General features: G+C 33.8%; 4 protein-coding genes across 5 annotated transcripts; 2 read left to right on the forward strand and 2 right to left on the reverse strand.

Annotated features, from left to right (window-relative positions):
• Positions 1-349: 349 nt before the first annotated feature.
• On the forward strand, positions 350-1775 carry LOC129904511 (probable carboxylesterase 15). Its single transcript, XM_055980077.1, has 2 exons — positions 350-1011; positions 1469-1775. The coding sequence occupies exons 1-2, from the start codon at positions 350-352 to the stop codon at positions 1773-1775; spliced, it is 969 nt and encodes a 322-aa protein (XP_055836052.1).
• Positions 1776-3261: 1486 nt separating this feature from the next.
• On the forward strand, positions 3262-13583 carry LOC129902596 (kinesin-like protein KIN-12E). The gene is made up of 22 exons (XM_055977922.1): positions 3262-3783; positions 4495-4650; positions 4729-4812; positions 4952-5071; positions 5569-5682; positions 6168-6260; positions 6654-6743; positions 6841-6911; positions 6991-7065; positions 7162-7249; positions 7517-7575; positions 7661-7724; positions 8106-8171; positions 8919-9077; positions 9159-9263; positions 9732-9967; positions 10157-10226; positions 10634-10690; positions 10800-10862; positions 11140-11196; positions 11317-11396; positions 11677-13583. Exons 1-22 carry the CDS (start codon positions 3532-3534, stop codon positions 13472-13474), a joined length of 3957 nt encoding a protein of 1318 aa, XP_055833897.1. The 5' UTR covers positions 3262-3531; the 3' UTR covers positions 13475-13583.
• LOC129902597 (putative calcium-binding protein CML19) lies at positions 12015-14567 on the reverse strand. 2 transcript variants are annotated; one of them, XR_008770115.1, is made up of 3 exons: positions 13952-14567; positions 12627-12763; positions 12015-12428 (listed from the first exon to the last, which is right to left on the reverse strand). XR_008770115.1 is itself a non-coding variant. In XM_055977923.1 (1 exon), the coding sequence occupies exon 1, from the start codon at positions 14454-14456 to the stop codon at positions 13845-13847; it is 612 nt and encodes a 203-aa protein (XP_055833898.1). In that variant the 5' UTR covers positions 14457-14567; the 3' UTR covers positions 13727-13844. The 2 variants fall into 2 exon arrangements, 1 of the variants encoding a protein (XP_055833898.1); XM_055977923.1 differs by lacking the exons at positions 12015-12428; positions 12627-12763 and having other exon boundaries at positions 13727-14567.
• Positions 14568-19648: 5081 nt separating this feature from the next.
• Positions 19649-20552, reverse strand: LOC129903251 (putative calcium-binding protein CML19). The gene has a single exon (XM_055978760.1). The coding sequence runs from the start codon at positions 20416-20418 to the stop codon at positions 19891-19893; it is 528 nt and encodes a 175-aa protein (XP_055834735.1). The 5' UTR covers positions 20419-20552; the 3' UTR covers positions 19649-19890.
• Positions 20553-20980: the final 428 nt, after the last annotated feature.

The following is a 20980-nucleotide window of genomic DNA, read 5'->3' on the forward strand; positions in this document are numbered from 1 at the left end:
TGGTGTATTTGATTATTATTATTTTTGGTGTTTTTTTTTTGTCAAATAGCATTTGTATGCACACAAACTTTATTAGTAATTGTTTTGCCAAAAGACTTTTTTTTTCTTCCATCATCATTTATTCTATGCCAAACCTAATCCATATGTGACAAACAAATACAAACTTAGCAATAGTAGTTGATTTTTAAATTTTTTTTGTCCTGCTTATCATCATCAAATGTAGCAAGAAAACAAAAAAAAACACCCTCTATTAACTCTTCCTTTGTAATTTTCTCCTATCCTCCTCTATTTTAACACACACACACTAAGGCACATTCTCATACACTAACAATAACACATATTGAGAGTGATGGAAGATAATAAGTATGAAGTTGAAGAATGTAGAGGTGTACTTAGGGTATATAGTGATGGAACTATAGTAAGATCAACTAAGCCAAGTTTTGAAGTTACTATACATGATGATGGCTCAATTCTTTGGAAAGATGTTGTATTTCAAGCCATGCATAACCTTCAACTCCGTCTCTACAAGCCGGCTTACCCTATCTCGACGGCTAAGCTACCCGTCTTCTACTACATTCATGGGGGCGGTTTTTGTATTGGCTCTCGTACGTGGCCCAACTGTCAGAACTATTGTTTCAAGCTCGCTACCGAGCTCCAGGCCGTGGTTATATCCCCCGACTATCGATTGGCTCCTGAGAACCGGCTCCCAGCCGCCATCGAAGATGGTTATATGGCTGTGAAATGGCTCCAGGATCAAGCCGTGTCCGACGAGCCGGACACATGGCTTACGGATGTTGCCGACTTTAGCCGAGTGTTTATTTCGGGTGACTCGGCTGGTGGCAATATCGCGCATAATTTGGCTGTTCGGCTTAAAGCCGGCTCAGCCGAGCTGGATCCGGTTCGAGTTAGGGGTTATGTATATTTGCTTCCTTTCTTTGGAGGGACTGTAAGGACAAAATTTGAAGCTGAGGGACCTAAAGAAGCTTTCTTAAACATTGAGCTCATTGACAGGTTCTTTAAAATTTCACATTTTTTTCTTATTAATTTTTGTTTCATAATCAAATATCTTCAATTTTCTTTGTTAAGAATCATACTTGAAATGGTATATTCATATATATATATTCAACCTATATATTTTGAAAAAAAAATTGTGAAAAAATGAATATCGTACTTGATCAAAATTTGTGGACAATTAAACACAACAAGTTCTGTCGATCCGATATGATCTGTTGAACAATTTTAACGAAATTGGAAAATGAAGATTGTACTGAAGTTATATCATGTTCGTCATAATTGCTCATGATTTAAAATTATTCGGGGAATGTATACGCCGAGGCTATTTTTGGAAGGATCAAAATTAAAGACCAAACATGAAATGAACCTGAATCCATGTCTACAAATCACCCTGAAATAGTTACACGTAAATGGGCTATTTTCTTAATATATGTGCTATTTTTGTCAATTACAGGTTTTGGAGGCTATCAATACCAATTGGATCAACAACTGACCATCCACTTGTGAACCCTTTTGGGGCCAATAGCCCAAATTTGGAAAAAATTGAACTTGACCCAATTCTTGTGCTTGTTGGAGGATGTGATCTTCTTAAAGATAGAGCCAAAGATTATGCAAATAAATTGAAGAATTATGGAAAAAAGATTGAATATGTGGAATTTGAAGGACAACAACATGGTTTCTTCACTATTAATCCTAATTCAGAACCTTCCAAGAAGTTGATGCTCATAATCAAGAAGTTCATTCAAGACAATTCTTCTTAAAAAAACAAAATTTGCTAATAAAGCTTTTTCTTAATTATATATTATTGTTGTTAAAATGTAATTCTTATTTTTTTTTCTTCAGATTCTACCTACGGATTTACACCGGGTATGTTGATGTTATTGTAATTCTTATTCATTTTTGTTTGTTTGTTTGCTTTGTAGTATTTCATAAGAACAATATAGAGAAAAATAAAAAGTATATTAAGAAAAATTCTGGAATATGTGTTTTAAGTTCATATAAAAATGATGGAAGTTTAGAATAAAGACTGAAATTTAGGTGTATGTCTTTAAGTAGCTTAAAGTATGATTGCTTTCAAATTGTCTAAAGATAAGGTTTTAAAAGCTAAACTTCACGCTCCAATATCTAAGCTTTAAACATCACGTGTCATAAATTAATATTTTCGATAAATTGATCTTAAGCGGATAAACTTGCAAAAAACAATTAGACACTATGATATAACTTAAATGGAGGGGTCATAGAATCAACTACCTGTCCAATTTCCTCTCATTAACCTATTCAAAGGGAACATAAGTGAAAAATGGATTTAGTTAAGATAATTTGTAACGATTATAATCAAATCTATGCAGCTCTTACAAAAATTTGATTCCATGGGTTGTTTTTAATTAATTTGACAAATTATCAAGCATAACCAATAATTTCTTTTTTGCTATATTATGATTCCACGACAACAAATACAAATACAAAAAAAGAAAAAAGAAGAAGAAGAACAAGGGCAGGCAATTTACATCAATTTTGCGTTTTTTTTTTTAAAAAAGTTTAATAAATAAAAGTCACATTATCTACTTGATAATTAATTTTATTCTGATTATTCGAATTGATGATTCATTTTATTATAAAATTGACCAACTAACAAGTTAAGTTTGATACTACAAACTTAAATTTAAAGACCCAAATATTCAAAGTTAGGCTCTTAAATTGAGTACTATAAAAAAAAACTTCAAACACACATTTGTGAATTACCTCCGCATCTTCTCTTTTCTCATCACAAACTATTATTATCTCCTCTCTTCTCAATTTTAGATTTAACTATAATAAAGACATATAATTAATTAATTTTATTTCCATAATTTATTACACAAGTGAATCCGAACAATTTCATCTTAAATAAAAATGATGAATGTAGAAACTTGTGCTGAACTTCTATTCTTGCTACAATTTCTAATTGCAGCGATTAGCAGTTACAATGTATTGATGGAGCCGTCCCAAAAATTGGAGGAAGCATAATTGATATGGAGCTCACTTCTGATGCCAAGGCATAGATTTATTCTCTGGCTAGCTAATCAGGAGAGATATATCATGTATACATATGATTATAAAAATATTTTTTTATTAGTTAAGTCGAAAATCGAATCAAATAAATATCTTATTAATTTAATATGTTTTTTTTTAAAAAAAATAAATCGAACCAATAAGCACCAGGTTGGTTTAAATGCGGCTAAATTAGCAAAATTTCATAAAGTGCGGCTATAATTTAAATGGTGACCATCTCGCCCTCTTGAATTTGGCTCCATATAACCATTCAAAAATTTCAAATTCTTCTCAAACGGTCTCTTCCTTCTTCTTCTCTCTCTACATTTGAAATCCAATCCCCTACCCCCACCCCACCCCTACCCACCCCACCATCCCAACTCTCCATATCTCTTCCTTCTTCCCCTAAGAGCTAATTCAAATTTCCATTTTTTTGGCCCTAAAATCTCCTCAGTTCACTGAATCTGAAACCCTAATTGTAAGAAAATGCCGTTATTTTCCGAGCCTCCAAGCGTTGTTAAGTCCAGATTCGGGTCACTAGACCAATCTGCAGCAACTCCGATGGATACGGCGGCGGTGACGATGTCGTCGGTGAAGAGTACACCTAATCTCAGACTGTTCAAATCAGCTGCTAAGGATAACAGGATTGAGTTATCTGAGAACAAGGATGTGGTGGAATCTAACCGGAGTTTCGAGTTTCGTGAAGATCCTTCATTCTGGAAGGATCATAATGTTCAGGTAATCGCTTTCTTCTTTGTGAAACTCATTTCTAAAAAAAGTATATACTAGTTCATGTTTGAGACTTCAAAAGAAATGTAGAGTCTAAAAATATAAAACAAAATTAACTGGAGTTTCGAGTTCTGTGAATAACATCCATTCTGGAAGGAGCACAATGTTCAAGTAATCAATTTGGGTTTTCTGTAGTTATTCACTTATTTCTAAATATATATCAGGTTTCGAATCTATTTAAGAAATTAGGACTCTTTAACATACAAAAAATATATACTAGCACATGTTTAAGACTTCAAAAGGACATGTTGGAGTATTACTGGATTTTCGAAGGAGCACAATAGTCAGGCAATCACTCTGGTTTTCCTGTATTTTTTGCTCCTTTCTAAAAAGTTTTTCATTTTTTAGAATCTATATAAGAAATTTGGACTCTTGACATATGAAAAATGTGTACTACACGTTTAAGATTTCAAAAGAAATGTTTAGAGAGTTTCAAATTAAGAACTGCATAGATTTGATATGGTCCAGAAATTCAGAGTCAAATAAAAGTTTATTGTTTTGGTGTTTGATAAAACCAAATAAGTTGAAAATTCTGTTCAGTGAGTTACTTACCATCTCCCTGGTAGAATATATGGTAGTTTTTGGTTTTATCTTACTAAATCAGGATAGAACTTAAATTACTCATGAGGTTGGTTTCTTCTGTTTGGCTGATTTATGCAGGTTATTATAAGAATACGCCCCTTGAATAACTCTGAGATATCTTTACAAGGGCATGGTAAATGTGTAAGACAAGAAAGCTCTCAGACGATCACTTGGATAGGGCACCCAGAATCACGTTTTACATTTGATATGGTTGCTGATGAGAATGTTACTCAGGTTTGCTTTTCTTGGCTATTGTCTTTCATTTGTCATGTATCTTTGGTGTGGTCTGTTTTCATTTCTTTAGGTTAACAGGAGATGCTCTTTAAAGCTGCTGGAGTACCAATGGTGGAAAATTGCATGGGAGGCTACAATAGTTGTGTGTTTGCCTATGGCCAAGTATGTTGCTCAGTTACATGGCTTAAGATCTCAAATATCTGCTTTCAGCAGTACTGTCCAATTTTCATGTCGGAATGTAAAAAAGATTTTTGAACTTTATACTGGGTTATATTTAGAAACTCTATGTCTCTCTTTGTAGACTGGAAGTGGAAAAACACACACCATGCTTGGAGATATTGAAGGAGGCACCCGAAGACATAGTGTAAATTGTGGGATGACACCTAGGGTGTTTGAGTACTTGTTTTCAAGAATTCAAAAGGTACAGATATTGCATTAGTAATAAATGATTATGATTTTTTATTTTTTTAAAATTTTATAAACTACTTGACATTGTGGACCAGAACACAGATGACATAGTTTGAAACTAAGCAGGTTTGTTTTGATATAATATTGAGAGGAAACCTTGATCTTATCTGAATGAATCAAATTGTTGCCTATGTACTTTTCATATGGAAATTATTTAAATGTCTTATTGATCTGCTTCAATGTCACAGTGTTGGGTATAAGTATTGGATATGGCTATTTGTGGAACAAATATAAGTCCATCTTCTAGCTGTCTGTTTTTTTTTTTTGGCAATAAAGTCCCTATATGTATATGTTGGTTTGTGTAATATAGATGTACTTTTGATAACTTATTGCCTTCAATTTTAATGTAATATTTTCTTGATTGGAATAAAAGAGTGATCAAACTTTAACTTCTAAGGTTGAGCTTATGTTTCAATTTCAAGTTTGATGATTTCTTTCTTTTGGTCTCAGGAAAGAGAGGCACGCCGGGAGGAAAATATAAAGTTCACTTGTAGATGCTCTTTCTTAGAAATATATAACGAACAGATTCTCGACCTTCTGGATCCTTCCTCGGTGAACTTGCAGGTAATGGTCACGAATGCTAACATTTTGTCTAATTTGTTCATTGACCGAAGTCTTGTCCAAATAAACATGAGTTTTATTTCGCCTCTGGGAGTTATATATTGTTTTCTATTGTTCAGCATACTTCTTCCGGATATTGTTCATCATTTTTAACAAAGTTAAAGAGTGTCCTATCTTTTCTTGAGGACCTTGGAATTAGTGAGCACAAGGATTAGTCCAATTGCTCACTATCCTGTTCCAGTATTGTCCAACTAGGTAATCAACAATGATGCATTTGATCAAATGAGGACTAATGTGTGCTTAAGGAATGTGTTCTGACTTGCAACATCAAAGTAGTATAATATTTACATTCGTCATTTCGAAATGCAGCTAACATATTGCTTGAACTAAAGTGAATGTGTGCAAATTGCTTTATCTAAGATGAATATTTGCAAATTGCATTACTCAAATGGAAGAAGACAACTGAAGATTTTGCTTGTCCTCTACAGATAAGAGAAGATACTAAAAAGGGAATTCATGTAGAAGATCTCACTGAAGTAGAAGTTACGAGTGCTCGGGATGTGATGCAACAACTTCTTCAGGTATATTCTGCTTCTTTTTTCCTTGCCTTTTCCTTTAATTTATCGATGATGAAATAAATATATAAATGATATGGTAAAAAAAAGTGCATACGGAACGCTCTAGTTTGGAACCTTGTAATTTTTGGATTGAAGCATTCAACACTAACTTCCTTGTAACCAGAACTGCATATAAATGTAGCCAAACTTGACCCAAGCTATCGCAGTGTCGACCAGATTGTCTTTTGATACCAGCATAAATACGACACAACGTTATACTACCCTTACAATTATTAATTTTAAATGGAAGATCATGAAGAAAATGAGAGCGAAGTTAAAATAATTGCTCACAAAATTAAATGCACAGATTTCTTGTTAGTTATGGTTGTGATGCTCATTATGTTCTTTGCATAACAGGGTGCTGCAAACAGAAAGGTAGCTGCCACCAACATGAATCGTGCTAGTAGCCGTTCACACAGTGTATTTACATGTGTGATAGAGAGCAAAGTAAGTTCTACCTCTTAACTTCGGCCATCAGATTTTGTCTTTTCGTACCTTACCCCCTCCATACTGGTACATAAATTTACACATAACTTGTTTGCAGTGGGAATCTCAAGGAGTAACGCACCACAGATTTGCTCGTTTTAACCTTGTTGATTTGGCAGGCTCTGAAAGGTAAAGGAGAGTAATTATGCTAAAATGAGAAGATATCTTATGCTGAATTTTTCTTCTAACTGCAATTGTTAAATCACAGGCAGAAAAGCTCAGGAGCTGAAGGTGAACGTTTGAAGGAAGCTACTAACATCAACAAATCTCTTTCAACGTTGGGGTAGTTATTATGATTCGTCCTTATTCCTTTCATAGTTCTTCTGTTCTAGTCTTGTTTTTCTACTAGTACAATACTCATCTGATTCTTTATGTTCAGATTAGTGATCATGAACCTGGTTAGCATATCTAATGGGAAATCACACCATGTTCCCTACAGAGATTCAAAGCTCACATTTCTACTCCAGGTGAATATCGGTGTATCTTAGCTTTCAAAGGAGAATCGTTTTCTCTGTTAGTTAATCTGAAGGCATCCAGAATCTCTTGTGAAACGCACTAGTAATAGTCATATTTTGAATATGTTTTGTAATGAGGAGCTCTAATATAGTCTTATTACTGTTATACACTTGGATATTTTATTTTCTGGTTTTGACCTGTTGCTCTGCACTGATTACTAATTACGGCATTATGAAGATGGTCTTTGGATTTGACATTATATTTCTTCCTTCTTTCAGGATTCGTTGGGAGGGAATGCAAAAACATGTATAATTGCAAATATTAGTCCTTCCAGCTGGTATGCAATTTTTACTGGTCACCACTAGGATTTCAATTTAATGGCCTTAAGATCAAACCCCTTACACATGATTGGACTCTTGCAGTTGTTCATTGGAGACTCTAAGCACATTGAAGTTTGCTCAACGTGCCAAATTCATCAAAAATCATGTATGCTACTCTTGGACACTAGTGGATTTCTTATGGTCATTCAACTAGCAAATCACATGATCATCTACTAAGCTGCTTTCAAAGTCCTTTTTCTGTGAAATCAACTAAGAGTATATCACCTTTTCAATTGGGTATTTAAATATTCAGGCAACTATTAGCAACAAAATATTTGAAAGATAAATACTAGTAATCTGGATATGCCACTTTATCTGACATGTATATTATGCGTTTATTTTCTCACTTCTCTGTGCATAGAAGTTTTCAAAAATCTTATTTTTGTACAATATTTATAAAGATGTGTTTTCAGTTCTTACTTTCCTATATTCCTAATAAAATGTTGAACAGTTTTCCTTATGCCCTGATGATCATTTACTTTCCCAGGCTTTCGTAAATGAAGATGCTTCTGGAGACGTTCTTGCAATGAGGATACAGATTCAAAATCTGAAGGTATTTTTTTGCTTGAAATCCATCCACATCTTCTCTATGTGTATTATTTTCTGTTTCTTCATTTTCTTTGTATTTTGCTATTTTGCTGTCATATTTTCCTGCTACCATGCTTCAAGTTCTTTTCTTGTCTATTGAACCGAGGGTTTATCGGAAACAAACTCTCTACCCCACAAAGGTAGGGGTAAGATCTGCGTACATTCTACCCTACCCAGACCCCACTTGTGGGATTACACTCCACATCGGTTAGAAAAGACAGAAAAAAACCCTGCAAAAAGAGAGAACATATTAGCAAGAGAATTTTATATACCTCTGTATTTTTGTACAAATCCTGAGAGAAGTTTGATGGACAAATGACAAACAGGGAGAAGTTTAATTGATTGACAAATGACAGCAAGTGACAAAAATATAAATATGATCTTGTGCACGTCTCACACATCCTTTGAAATGTGCTCATGTGTGAAATGCTAGTTGTTTATGCCACTATGAAGGGTTTTAGTGATATAATGAGATTTACATCACATAGGCAGAACCCTTGAACAACCTTTGTAAACTTCTGCCTTTTATCCAACATGCACCTTAGAAGTTAAAATAAGTTCACATTTATTGCTCCGATTCCCTGCTTCAAAATTCAGATCTTAGTTTCTTATACTGGTGAAAATTTTGGAAAAGTGTTTTCGATTACTTGTGCTCTTAATGACCGTAATTCTAAATGTTGGATGCGCCTAATTACTTTTCTTTACCTCTCAGAAAGAAGTAGCTCGTCTTCGGAGTATGGCTGATGGAGGAGTTGAAAACCATGAAAATGATGCTTGGACAGTTGCTTTTCCAGGATCGCCTACATCTGTTAAATGGGAAGGGCTTCATGGATTATCTAGTCCACTTACACCAGATAAACGGATGTCAAAGGTAGGTTTATCTTAAGTTGGCAATGAGGAGATCCATCTGCTCCATGATTGGATCTGATAGTAAAGTTTCTTGTAATTTCAGAAGAAAGACTACGAAGTTGCCCTTGTTGGGGCTTTTAGGAGGGAAAAGGATAAAGACATTGCACTACAAGCATTAACTGCTGAAAATCAGGCAGCAATGCAGCTGGTATGTTCTATGGAGGTTTTCAATTGAGTTACTCGACTTGGCATTTTTATATATACATAGGTGTCGGTAAGTCTTACGAATGAGGTCAGAGGGTTCCAGTAAATATAATCCAGAATTCTGGAAACCATCACTAATAAGAGTTGATCGACAAATCTGTCCTGCCCGGGTAAGTCTTACAATGAGGCCATAGAGTTCCAGTAAACATAATTCAGAATTCTGGAAACCATAAACACAAATAGGAGTTGGTCGACAAATCTGTCCTACCCAGTGAATAGGGATTTTCCAAGTGAAATTGGTTTTCTGGAATCCCTTTCTTGCACCCAATTAAGCTTTGAGGATCTTCCGATGTCAATGTTCCGCTGTGCTAAATTGATTAGGATGTAACCTTCAAAAGTAGATGGAAATAAAATAGACAACATGATTTGAATTTTATATATAGACTAATTTGCAATGTTGTGTCTAATCCAGACCAAACAAAGGGAAGATGAGATACAAGGTTTAAAGATGAGACTAAGGTTTCGAGAAGCTGCTATAAAAAGGCTCGAATCAGTTGCTTCAGGAAAGATATCTGCTGAGATTCACTTGCTAAAGGAGAAAGAGGAGCAATTGAAGGAAATAGAGGTCCTACGGAATCAGGTTGATCGTAACCAAGAAGTTACAAGATTTGCTATGGAGAATCTACGGCTAAAAGAAGAGATCAGAAGGCATGTTATTTCTGTTCTCTTTTAGTTATCATAGAGTGCACATTGTCATGGTTCCTTTCGTTGTCTGAATCTTGGAGATAAATTCTAGTTTTGATTGTACACTGAGAAGCAAAATATTTCTAGTTATATTAGGCAGGTCCATGTCTTGCTACTTCACTAGTTTGATAATCTTATTTGTTGCTAATGTAGATTGAAGTCATTTTATGAGGAAGGTGAGCGAGAAAGAATGAATGAACAGATCATGATGCTACAAAATAAGGTTAGAGTTGACTTCTACCTCTTCCTTGTTGTCTTGATTTTTCTTTTTACTCTCTTAGAGAATTCAATTAGGCAATCTATTTTTTCAAATCTGAGAATAGACATGATTTCCCAAGTCTTTTTATTCTATTTTTTTGTTATTCACAACTGATCCCTTAGTCATACAACACCAAATTTTATTTCCGAAAAAAGCACACTGCAGACTGTTGTTTAATCAATAACTCCTGTCAATAAAGTAAAATCTCCATCTTTTCCTCCTTGATTCTGCTTCAATGAATGCATTTTAAAGGCCTTAGCAATTTCTTTTCGTAGGAGTTCTTTTATTCTTGATCAGCATGTCTGGGATCTTTCTGTAAAATACCAAAGTTGTTAGCAATGTTGTGCCTAATGGTTCTCTTCGATATGCAGCTTCTAGAAGCACTTGATTGGAAACTTATGCATGAATCAGATCCTGCACCGGTTCAGGTTGTCCTCCAAACTCCATTAGGATTTTAATGTAGAAACTCATTTTTATTGGTTTCCAGAAGGAGCTTGTCATTGTTAAACTGTAGTTTATTGTCTATTTGTGTTGCAGAAAGGAAGTTCTGAGCTTGGTATGCATATTGAGAATGACCTGAATCTACTAACGTCATCTCAGGTTTGACATGATCTTAGAGTAGTTGTTGTAACATTTACATCTGCTCAATTACACTTGCCTATCTAATTGAAACTTTGATTTGTATACTTTTTATCTTCAAAAATTCATCAAATGATAGAAAAGTGAGTTTATCTTTTTAATGCTATTTTTGAATTTATTTCCTCATGTTTCTACTTGCAAGTGAATCAAAGTTTTGGATCTGATGTTAGAGATCATTCTGCTTTTTTTAATCATATTAAAATATTTGCTTTTCTTTACAATTTCTGCCACACTATAGCCGGCTTCACCATGGCGTACATCAATCAATGAGGAGAATGAGTTCCTCCGAGTTCAGGTAATATATCTTTTCAGTTTTCACCCTGACAACGAGCTTAAAATAGTACAAATGAGTTTAGTGGTTATTTTATAGGTTATTCACTATATACCTGCTAACAAGACAATTTTCATCTTTCAGGCAATTCAAAACCAAGCAGAACTGGATGCACTCCATAGACAACGTATTTTTTGTGTTGATGAGAAAGAGAAATTGGAAAGGTCAGTGTTTTTCATCTTCCTCTGTCATCTCTTTGTTCTACCTGCTTTAGTATCTCACGGTCGTAGTTGTTGGATCCCCTTCAAAATACATAAGCTGCTTTCATAAACCTGTTGATATTGAGAATTCAAACCTACTATCTGCTCAACAACCAAGCTACGGATTAAATAATGAATTCAGTTACTTTAATCTGGTTACTTCTGGGTCCAACAAGATTGTTCAAGTATTCAGAGATTAACTTCCCAAATTTTAATCTTGAATCTCTTTGCACTGTCCGTACAGGCAATTAAATGACTTGGAAAAAGAGCTAGAATTTGAGAGATCATCTAAAGCAGTTCTGATGGAAGAGCCGTCTTCAGTTGCAAATGATCAGCCGTCCACTATTGCTGTCAGTGATCAGACAGAGCTAACAACTATTGTTGATGCTATAGCAGCAGCCAGCCAAAGAGAAGCAGAAGCTCATGAAACTGCAATTTCCTTGTCTAAGGAAAATGATGAATTGAGGATGAAGCTCAAAGTCCTAATTGAGGACAATAACAAACTGATAGAACTGTACGAGCAAGCAGTAGCAGAAAAGAACAATGGGACTGATAGAGGTCAGAACTGCCAACAAGAAAAGATTGAAGATGACAACCAACATTTTTTTGAACATGCTTTACAAAATCATGATTTAGATGAAATTGTTTCGTCAGGGGAGACAGTAACTTTACAGAAAAGCAATATTACTGCTGATTCAGATGAACTACCTAGCTACAAGACTACAGAAATTATAGAGAATAAACCATTAAAACCAGGTAAAGAACATACTTCTGAAGTATTGGGCAAAAGCAATTACATGATGGTGGAAACCATTTATCCTGAATCAACGGCAGAAGCTGTACCACATGAACTTCCCGAGGATCCTTGTGCCTCCTATCTGAAGCAGGATGTTGTAATGGAAGACAAATCATCAGATGTTTTGCATAATCCTGTATCAGAGGACTTAAGTTTGTTGAGAATGAAGCTTGAAGGTGCGCATGAAAAGCTTCTAAAATCTGCCAACACCATAAGTATGTTTGGTTCATTAGAGAGGGCAATCATTGAGGTTGATGAGCTTGAAGAAGAAATTGAAGGACTCGAAAAGAGCATTGAAGTGAAAAAACAAGGATACACATCCTTCAAGCTTCAGTCTTCACAAATGCTTGGAAAGAAAGTGTTGCTTGATAATAAGCTATCAGCACTAAGATACTCACTATCAAGCTTTTCTTCATCAGTTGGTTACTTCGAACAACGGGAAGCTCAAGCAAGAGGAAGGTTGAATGCTTCATCTACTTGTCTCAACCAAAAGAAAGCAAAGTTGGCTCATCTTCAAGCATCTAAGGTTGAACTCCTGGAAGCACAGATGCAGGCTAAACAGTCAGAATCAGAATTAAGAAACATCCTAGCAGAATCGAAATCAAGATTGGAAGAGGAGAATCAAAGGCTGGAAAGTGACAGAGTTCTCTTTGCCATAGATAACATTGAGAAACCCGATATCCAATTGCCAGAAAGGAGTTGGCAGTTGAGTGGCAAAGCTACTGAGTTACTTAAGTCTGAGGAAGAAAAAACAAAGATACAATATCAAATAAAGCAGATTAGGGAAAATTTGGGGATAAAGAAGAAGGAAATTGAAGACTTGAACGAAAAAAGGCTGAATTCAGAGAAAGATATTGAGGTTACTGAAAAGGAGGTAGAGAATGTTTTGCAGTCTGTAAAGGAGATGGGCAACAAGCTTCAAAGGGTCATCCAGGAGAAGGAGATGATCTTGGAAATGAAAGAGAACGGGAAGCAAGAGTTTGATAACATGATTCTTGAGTACCACGAGAGTATGTTTGAAGCATCGTTGAAGGAGGAAGAGTTGAAGATTTTGGACGACGACTTGCAGTTGGAAATTAGTAAAATAGAAGATTTACAAAGAGCAAAGGCTCTTGCTACAAGCAGAAAAACTCAGTTGCTGAATGCATTATCGTGCAAATCATGCTCTTTCTCCGACAAGGTAGAGGAGGATCTACATGACATACGAAGGTCAGTGCTAGAACTGAACTCGTTGCTTGGGAATTGATAGTTTGGCTGACAGTTAATTTGCCTGTTTAACTGTCAACTATAAAACATCTTCTCTCAGTTACATTGCTGCCTTAATGTATTGTCAATATAAATTTCTCCTTACGCAACTGGTGTTATGTATTACAAAGCATATTATGATTGTGAATAAGTCGTGAAAAAATACAATCAAATTTTTGGAGGGGGATTCTGGAAAGAAATATCTTTTTCCTTTTGTATTGAAACTTGAAAGTATATCTCTGACTTTTAACAATTTGAATAAAAATACTTTTGGCTTTCAATTATGAATTTATAGAATGAATTGGGAAAAACACTAATCAGAATCATTTGAAGTCAAGTATCATATTATATTATGTACACAAATATCTCTTCTAAGTTGTCATCATAACTTTGAACTCATCAAAGCTGAGTACTCCATCTCCATTGAGATCAAATCTTTGAATCATAGCTTTGCAGTTATCAATGGAGGTTGACTCACCAAGTCGATTTAACATCCTCTTCAAGCTCTTAGGTGTTATATATCCTTCCATTTCATACATTCCAAATGCTCCAATTAACTCACTCTCTTTATTCCTCTCTTCCTCCATTCCTTCCATTAGCTTCGTGAAATCCTCCAATCCTAACAACCCGTCCCCATCGGAATCTGATAGCCTCACTGCCATCTCTGCCTCCTCTACCGTCAGTTCACCTCCTACCGCCTTCATGCACCTCCTTAGCTCTGCTGGTGATACCTTTCCATCTCCGTTCTCGTCAAAGTAGGTAAATACCCTCTCTAACTCTCCCTTGTTACTACTACAACTATTGTCACTCACAGGAAAACAGTTAGTAGTAGTATTAGTAGTAGTAGCTGTTGTCATTATTGTCGTTGTCATTGTCTTCTTCTTCTCCTCTTCCTTCCTTCTGAGATGAAACATATTCCGTAATCTTGAGAAAAAAGACTCTTTTTCAGCTGTGGAAACAGAAACTGATGATCTCATACACATGCTAGCTAACAAATAAGTTTAAATTACTTTTCTTTTATTCAAGAAAGTATGAGACGTAAGTGTGAAAATGTATTGAACTTGAAATCAACAAAGAAAACTTGGGAAATTTTAAGTTTTGAATGAATAATATGGGAATGAAGGAAGAAGAATGGAATATTTATAGTTTGTGGGCTCAAATAATGAGTGGGAAAATCCGTGGGCTTACCACGTATTGAAACAACTTGTAAGACCATTTGTTTCTAGTAGAAAATAGTAAAAAACAAAAACAGGTTTTTAGAAGTTTGAAAAGTAAACAGGCAACACGCTATAATTTTTATTTTATTTTATTTTAAAAGAAAGATGACAATGAAGTGAGGTAGAAGAACTATGGTTTGGTTTTGTAGGATAAAGTCTTATCTTGAAGATTTCTGTATTAAAGACCACGTGTTTGACTTGTGTATGCGGTAGGCTAGTGGGGGTAGGGATTGAAATCTTATATTATATTGTCATCCAAGATGTCATGCCAAATTAACGCATATCCTTATTCCTTACCTTAAAAATAAGTGATTTTTACCTATTTTGTGGTGTTTAAGTAGCAAGGAGAAAATATTATTCACGAGCATTTAGATATATAATATAGACAAATATTATCGCCTAGGACCTAGATCCCGAACCCTTATCCCGACTCGAAATTCAGAAACAAACATCCGACCAAACCATGACCTAAACTTGAAACTTGACCCCTTGACCCTGACCTCAGCTTATGACTCGATCCCTTATTCAAGACTCAACCCCGACTAGTGATTTAATTCTCAACTCGAGACTGTTCCGACCTAGTATACATCCCTAATTAGAGACTTGAAACCAACTCGAAACTCGATTCGGACTCGAGACTTGATCCTCGACATAGACCCCGAACTTGATCCCTGAAACAAAACCAAAACCAAGACCCAATCCTCAATCCTGACTCGAATCTCGAACGTTGGTCCGACCTTGAATCGAGGCTCGACCCGGACTTCCGACCATAACCTCTACTTAGAATCATGTCTTGACTCTGACCCGAGACTAGACCTCAGCCTGTGACCTAAACCTCGACCTCAGACCTGATCTTGACTATGTACTCGACTCCCCGACCCCAAATCAGGATGTGACCTCGACTTGTGAACCAATACCTAATAACGGATAAATAATCGGGACCAAATCCCCGACCACAACTTAGAACTCGAACCTTGGTCCAACCACGACTCGAGATTCGAACCCCAACCCCCATGCCCAACCTCGAATCAACACGTGATCCTCGACTTCAACGCTGATCTAGGACTCCACCTTGGCACAATGACTCGATCCTCGAATCGAGATATGACTCTTGACTCAGTATATAAAATATTTTGTAGTCATTCAAATGATATTTATACTCCAACAAATAATAATATTTTTTGGGAGAAAACCATTATTTGAACTTCCCAAAATAATGAGTTGCCCGATTGAATAGGTGAGATTAGGGGTGTACATGGATCGGATTGGTTCGAATTTTTTACAAACCAAACCAAATCATTTGTGTCGGGTTATTAAATCTATAAACCAAACCAAACCAATAAAAGTCGAGTTTTTCAATATCAATTTTTCTCAGGTTTTTCGAGTTGGTTCAGATTTTTTACAAACCAAACCAAACCATTTCTAGCCGAATAGGGTTTTCTAATTACATAACATGTTTTGGGCTTCCGGTGTTCATTTTCTTTTGGGCTTTTTTGTATATTATTTAGATGGGTTTCTTAAGTTCAAATCTAAATGTAAGAAATAAAACAAAAATTATGAAAAAATTTAAGAGAATATTTATAAATTATATTTTAATAAATATTTTTATGTATAACATAATTTAAAAGTAATATATCTATAATCAGGTCGGTTTGGGTTCGGTTTGATTTTTTTTAGTTAAAACCAAACCAACCCTATAATGGTTGGATTTTTTTTTCAAACACCAAACCAAATCAAACCAAACCACTAGTTGGGTTTTTTTCCGGTTTGGTTTGGTTTATCGGTTTGATGCGGTTTATCGGTTTGTCCTGTACAACCTAGGTGAGATAATTGAACTACAAATCAGTTAAATTAAAAACTTTGAAAATTGGATGATACAAGTTTGGGGAGTACTTCCCCTTGACTTTACCATTTTGAATCTAACTATAGAATGAAAAATCTCAATGATACACATTAATTAGGAATTATTATTTGAACTCAATAATCATTATTATGTACACAAGTATTTCTTCTAAGTTGTCATCATAACTTTGAACTCATTAAAGCTGAGAACAGAAACTTGTCGTTGTTCTTCTTAGACTCTCGTATTCCTTCTAAGGAGCCGCCTTTTTTTAGGGAAAGCCAATTCTATAATTTTAAGAAAAAGGATTTCTTTTCAGTCGTGGAAACATAAACTAACGCTATATACATGCATGCTAGTGAATAAGTACGTATACGTTTAGAGTACTTTTTTTTTCCCAAGAAAGTTTGAGATGTAAGTAGAAAATGAGTAAGTGATGATAAAGAGTTGAACTTAGAGCTAATGTTTTGTTTTGTGGGATAAAGTCTTATCTTGAAGATTATTAATGACTACGTGTTTGGTGTGTGTGTGGGGGGGGGGGGGGTAGGCTACTGAGGGTAGGGATTGGCATCTTGTATTGTATTGTATTGTCATCCTACATGTCATGCCAATTAGACCGTAACGATTGAATTCAAATATTGATTGCAGAGTATTTCTTCCTCAAACGAAAAGAAAGATGAAAATATCTATTATTTTAGAATGCTATAATTATAGGAAAAATTATTTATATACACTACTTTATTTATTATATTTTCAAATATTTCAAAAATCTCTTCTTTTACACCCAAAACTCATTTTTTTTGGATATATAATTGCTACTCTCTTTATCCGAATTAATGTATCTGGATACCACATGATGTATCCAGATGGACTATTTATCCGAATTAATTTTTTCGGATACATAATTGCTACTCTCTTTATCCAAATTAATGTATCTGGATACTACAGGATGTATCCGGATGCACTATTTTTCGAATTATTGTATATGGCTCAACTGATTTGTTTATTAATATATCTGAATTAATGTATCCGAATACCACAGGATGTATTCGAATACATAATTCTTTTTTTAGCTCAACTGATTTATTAATTAATGTATCCGGGTGATTGTTATGTATCCAAATAGGACAAATTTTAAGAAAATTTTATAAATTGATAAAAAAATAGAAATAAAATCTAATTTGATCTTTTACATAGGCAAACTAACATATATATTCGTATCTGATATGTGCAAATTCAATTAAAAGAAAGATTTCCACTTAGACTACCTTCTTCTTTTAATTGGAGGTCAACCTGAAACGTTGACATCTTCCAAGTTATAAGGATTGCGCGTTATTGGTGCCCCAATTTTAGAGAGCCTCAAATTTCTTGCGCATTAGGCCGCGCACCGACATACACAAGGCATGGCTTCGTTGCGAGTCGCATGTCTGCCATTTGCTTGGCAAACATCATAATAGACATGTGATAATTAATACGTATGTTTAAAAAAAAAAATCTATTTTTTTTAGTTTATTTTAAAATGAATGATTATTTTTTTTTGATAATATTTTAAGTTCAATTTTTCCACATGATATATTTAAGGTAATAACATTAAAGGTTATTTTGATAAATTTGACATAACTTTAATTTAAGATTATAAAATTGAATTATTTTTTAAAAAAAATTTCGTGCCAAGTTAAATTTGGTCATTCTTTTTTTGAACGGATAAAGTATTTTTTTATTTCCTTTTGGTTATTTTTTGTTGAAGTTATAACTTGTTTTCAAAAAAATGTTATATACTTTATAACGTATTTTCACGCCTTCATATTATGCTAACGATATTTTCAATATTCGTTAGAGCATTATGAAGAAGAAAAAATGCCATAAATATTCCCTTAATTATAGGAGCAGGTCTAAAGTGGTCCCTTAATTATACACTTACCGTATTTAATTCTTTAACTATTCAAAAACTTATCAGGTTTGGTACCTTATCGATTTTGGTCCCTTAACTATACACTTACCAATTTTAGTCATTTAAGTATTCAAAAACTTAGTAGGTTTGGTCTTTGTTCATTTTTTATACAAATAACTTAGATTGTATTAACGAAACTAATTTATTCGTGAAATTAAATTTTTAACCTATTTTATCAGTTATATCTCTCTCCCGCTATTTTTTTCTTCAAATTACTCTTATGAAAAGAATAATAACTTCAAAAATTTAAAATAAAATTAATAAGGAAAGAATAAATAAGTCCTAATTTTATTCAATGGATGATAAAATGAATCATATTATTGTTGCTGATAACTTAAATATGCTATGTTCCCTTCTTTAGCAGTTCATGATTCATAATCAGTGCGATTTTTTTTAATTTTATTTTTCATACAAGAAAAATAAGAGATTTGATCTTATTACTCAAATTTCTCTACGTAAAATAAAACAAACATAATAATAAATCGATCTTTTTCAAAAAAAATAATTAAAAAACTAATAAAAAGTTGCAAATCTACCATTTTATAAATTTCAACTTCTGAAAAATTAAACAAATTTCCTTCAATAAAGTCGTTGGAGTACAAACTTTGAAATCAAAACTTTAATTTTATTCTCGCTACAAAAAAATTATTTCTATTAAATATAAATAAATCTCTCCCCATGCCTAACGTGTAATAATTTTTTTATATTAGATTTTAGCATATTCAAGTCATTAGTAGGAATAGTATGCTTCATTTTATTCTCCGTTGAATAAAAAATATGATTTATATTTTCTTTTCTCGTGAAATTTATTTTGAATCGTTGAGGTTAAAGTTAATTTTTTTTAAAAAAAAAGTAGAGGGGAAAAAACAACCGAAAAAAATGGGTTAAGAATTCAATTTCACTGTGGCATATATTCCGTTAATATAATTAAACCAAAGTTATTTATATATAAAATGGACAAAGACCAAATCTGATAAGTTTTTAAATATTTAAAGGACTAAAATTGATAAGTATATAATTAAGAGATCAAACCTATAAGTTTTTGAATATTTAAAAGACTAAATTCAATAAACATATAGTTAAGAAAATATTTTAGACCTATTCTTATAGTTAAGGGATTATTTATGACATTTATCTTAGCAAAAACTTTCAGGAGCGCTACACATATTGTAATAAAGTATACATAACTTTTCAATAATCAAATGGGAGCTCATGGCCAAGGAATTAAATATATATGCGAATCCGCTTCGATAGAAAATTACATTATTTATATATGATTAAAATAATTTTTTAATTATGTATATAGTAGATATCGAACCTCTTTCAGCTAGTTTGTGTGTCTACTTCTTCAGATTTTGAAACATCTTAATAAAAATACTAGCTCCGCTACAATATACATAAAGATACTTCTAGTTTGTCATCATAATTTTGAACTCATCAAAGCTAAGAACTCCATCTCCATTGAGATCAAATCTCCTTATCATATCCTTGCATTTATCAATGGAAGTTGACTCACCAAGTCTACTCAACATACTCTTCAAACTCTTAGGAGTTATGTATCCTTCCATTTCATACATTCTAAATGCTCCAATTAATTCATTCTCTTTATTCCTCTCTTCTTCCATTAGCTTCCTAAAATCCTCCAATCCTAACAACCCGTCCCCATCGGAATCCGATAGCCTCACCATCATCTCCGCCTCCTCCACCGTCAGTTTGCCTCCTATCGCCTTCACGCACCTCCTTAACTCCGTTGGTGACACCTTTCCATCTCCATTCTCGTCAAAGTACGTAAATACCCTCCTTAACTCGTTGTTATTACCACTCATTGTTAGACTCTTGTTTTCCTTTTGAGGAGTCGCCTTTTTTAGGAAAAACCTATTGTGTAATCTTGAGAAAACGGACTTGTTTTCATTACTAGGTACAGAAATTGACTCCATACACAAGTTAAACGTTGATAAGTAGAAATAACGTAATAATTATTACGTTTCAATCAACTATATATAAGTAGAAGGTAAAAAGGGTTGAATTCGAAACAAAACAAAAGTTGGAAAATTTAACTTTTTTGGGATGAGTGCTCTTTAAAAAAAAAAACAATGGATATATACTATATAGGAAGAAGAATGTGATATTTATATGAAAATATAGGGAGTATTATATTGTTAATGATTGTTAATACCGTGGGCATACCATGTATGGAAACTTCTTGCTGATAATAATAATAACAAGACATTTTAGTTGTACGGCATTTTGTTTCTAGAACAAATAAATAAATAAACAAGTTTTTAAAAGTTTGAAAAGTAAACGGCCAACACGTTAGTTATAACTATTATAAAATTAAAGATAACGATTCTGAGACGGCAGAGCTCGTGGTTCGGTTCGATTTGATTTTATATATTATTAGTATAGTTTATTGATTTTTGATATTTAAATACGTTAAATCGATAATCAATCTAATGAGATATTTTTATCGATTTTCGATTATAGATTTTGATCTTTAAC

The sequence above is a fragment of the Solanum dulcamara genome, chromosome 9 (genome assembly GCF_947179165.1).
Source record: "Solanum dulcamara chromosome 9, daSolDulc1.2, whole genome shotgun sequence".
Lineage (NCBI taxonomy): Eukaryota > Viridiplantae > Streptophyta > Magnoliopsida > Solanales > Solanaceae > Solanum > Solanum dulcamara.

Excerpts from the sequence above, each read along its gene's own strand:
- LOC129904511 (XM_055980077.1), top strand. The coding sequence starts at position 350 with ATGGAAGATAATAAGTATGAAGTTGAAGAATGTAGAGGTGTACTTAGG. Across the intron at positions 1,012-1,468 it reads AACATTGAGCTCATTGACAG|GTTTTGGAGGCTATCAATAC; the intron begins GTTCTTTAAAAT and ends TGTCAATTACAG.
- LOC129902596 (XM_055977922.1), top strand. The coding sequence starts at position 3,532 with ATGCCGTTATTTTCCGAGCCTCCAAGCGTTGTTAAGTCCAGATTCGGG. Across the intron at positions 4,651-4,728 it reads CTGATGAGAATGTTACTCAG|GAGATGCTCTTTAAAGCTGC; the intron begins GTTTGCTTTTCT and ends TTAGGTTAACAG. Across the intron at positions 4,813-4,951 it reads GTGTGTTTGCCTATGGCCAA|ACTGGAAGTGGAAAAACACA; the intron begins GTATGTTGCTCA and ends CTCTCTTTGTAG.
- LOC129902597 (XM_055977923.1), bottom strand. The coding sequence starts at position 14,456 with ATGTGTATGAGATCATCAGTTTCTGTTTCCACAGCTGAAAAAGAGTCT.
- LOC129903251 (XM_055978760.1), bottom strand. The coding sequence starts at position 20,418 with ATGGAGTCAATTTCTGTACCTAGTAATGAAAACAAGTCCGTTTTCTCA.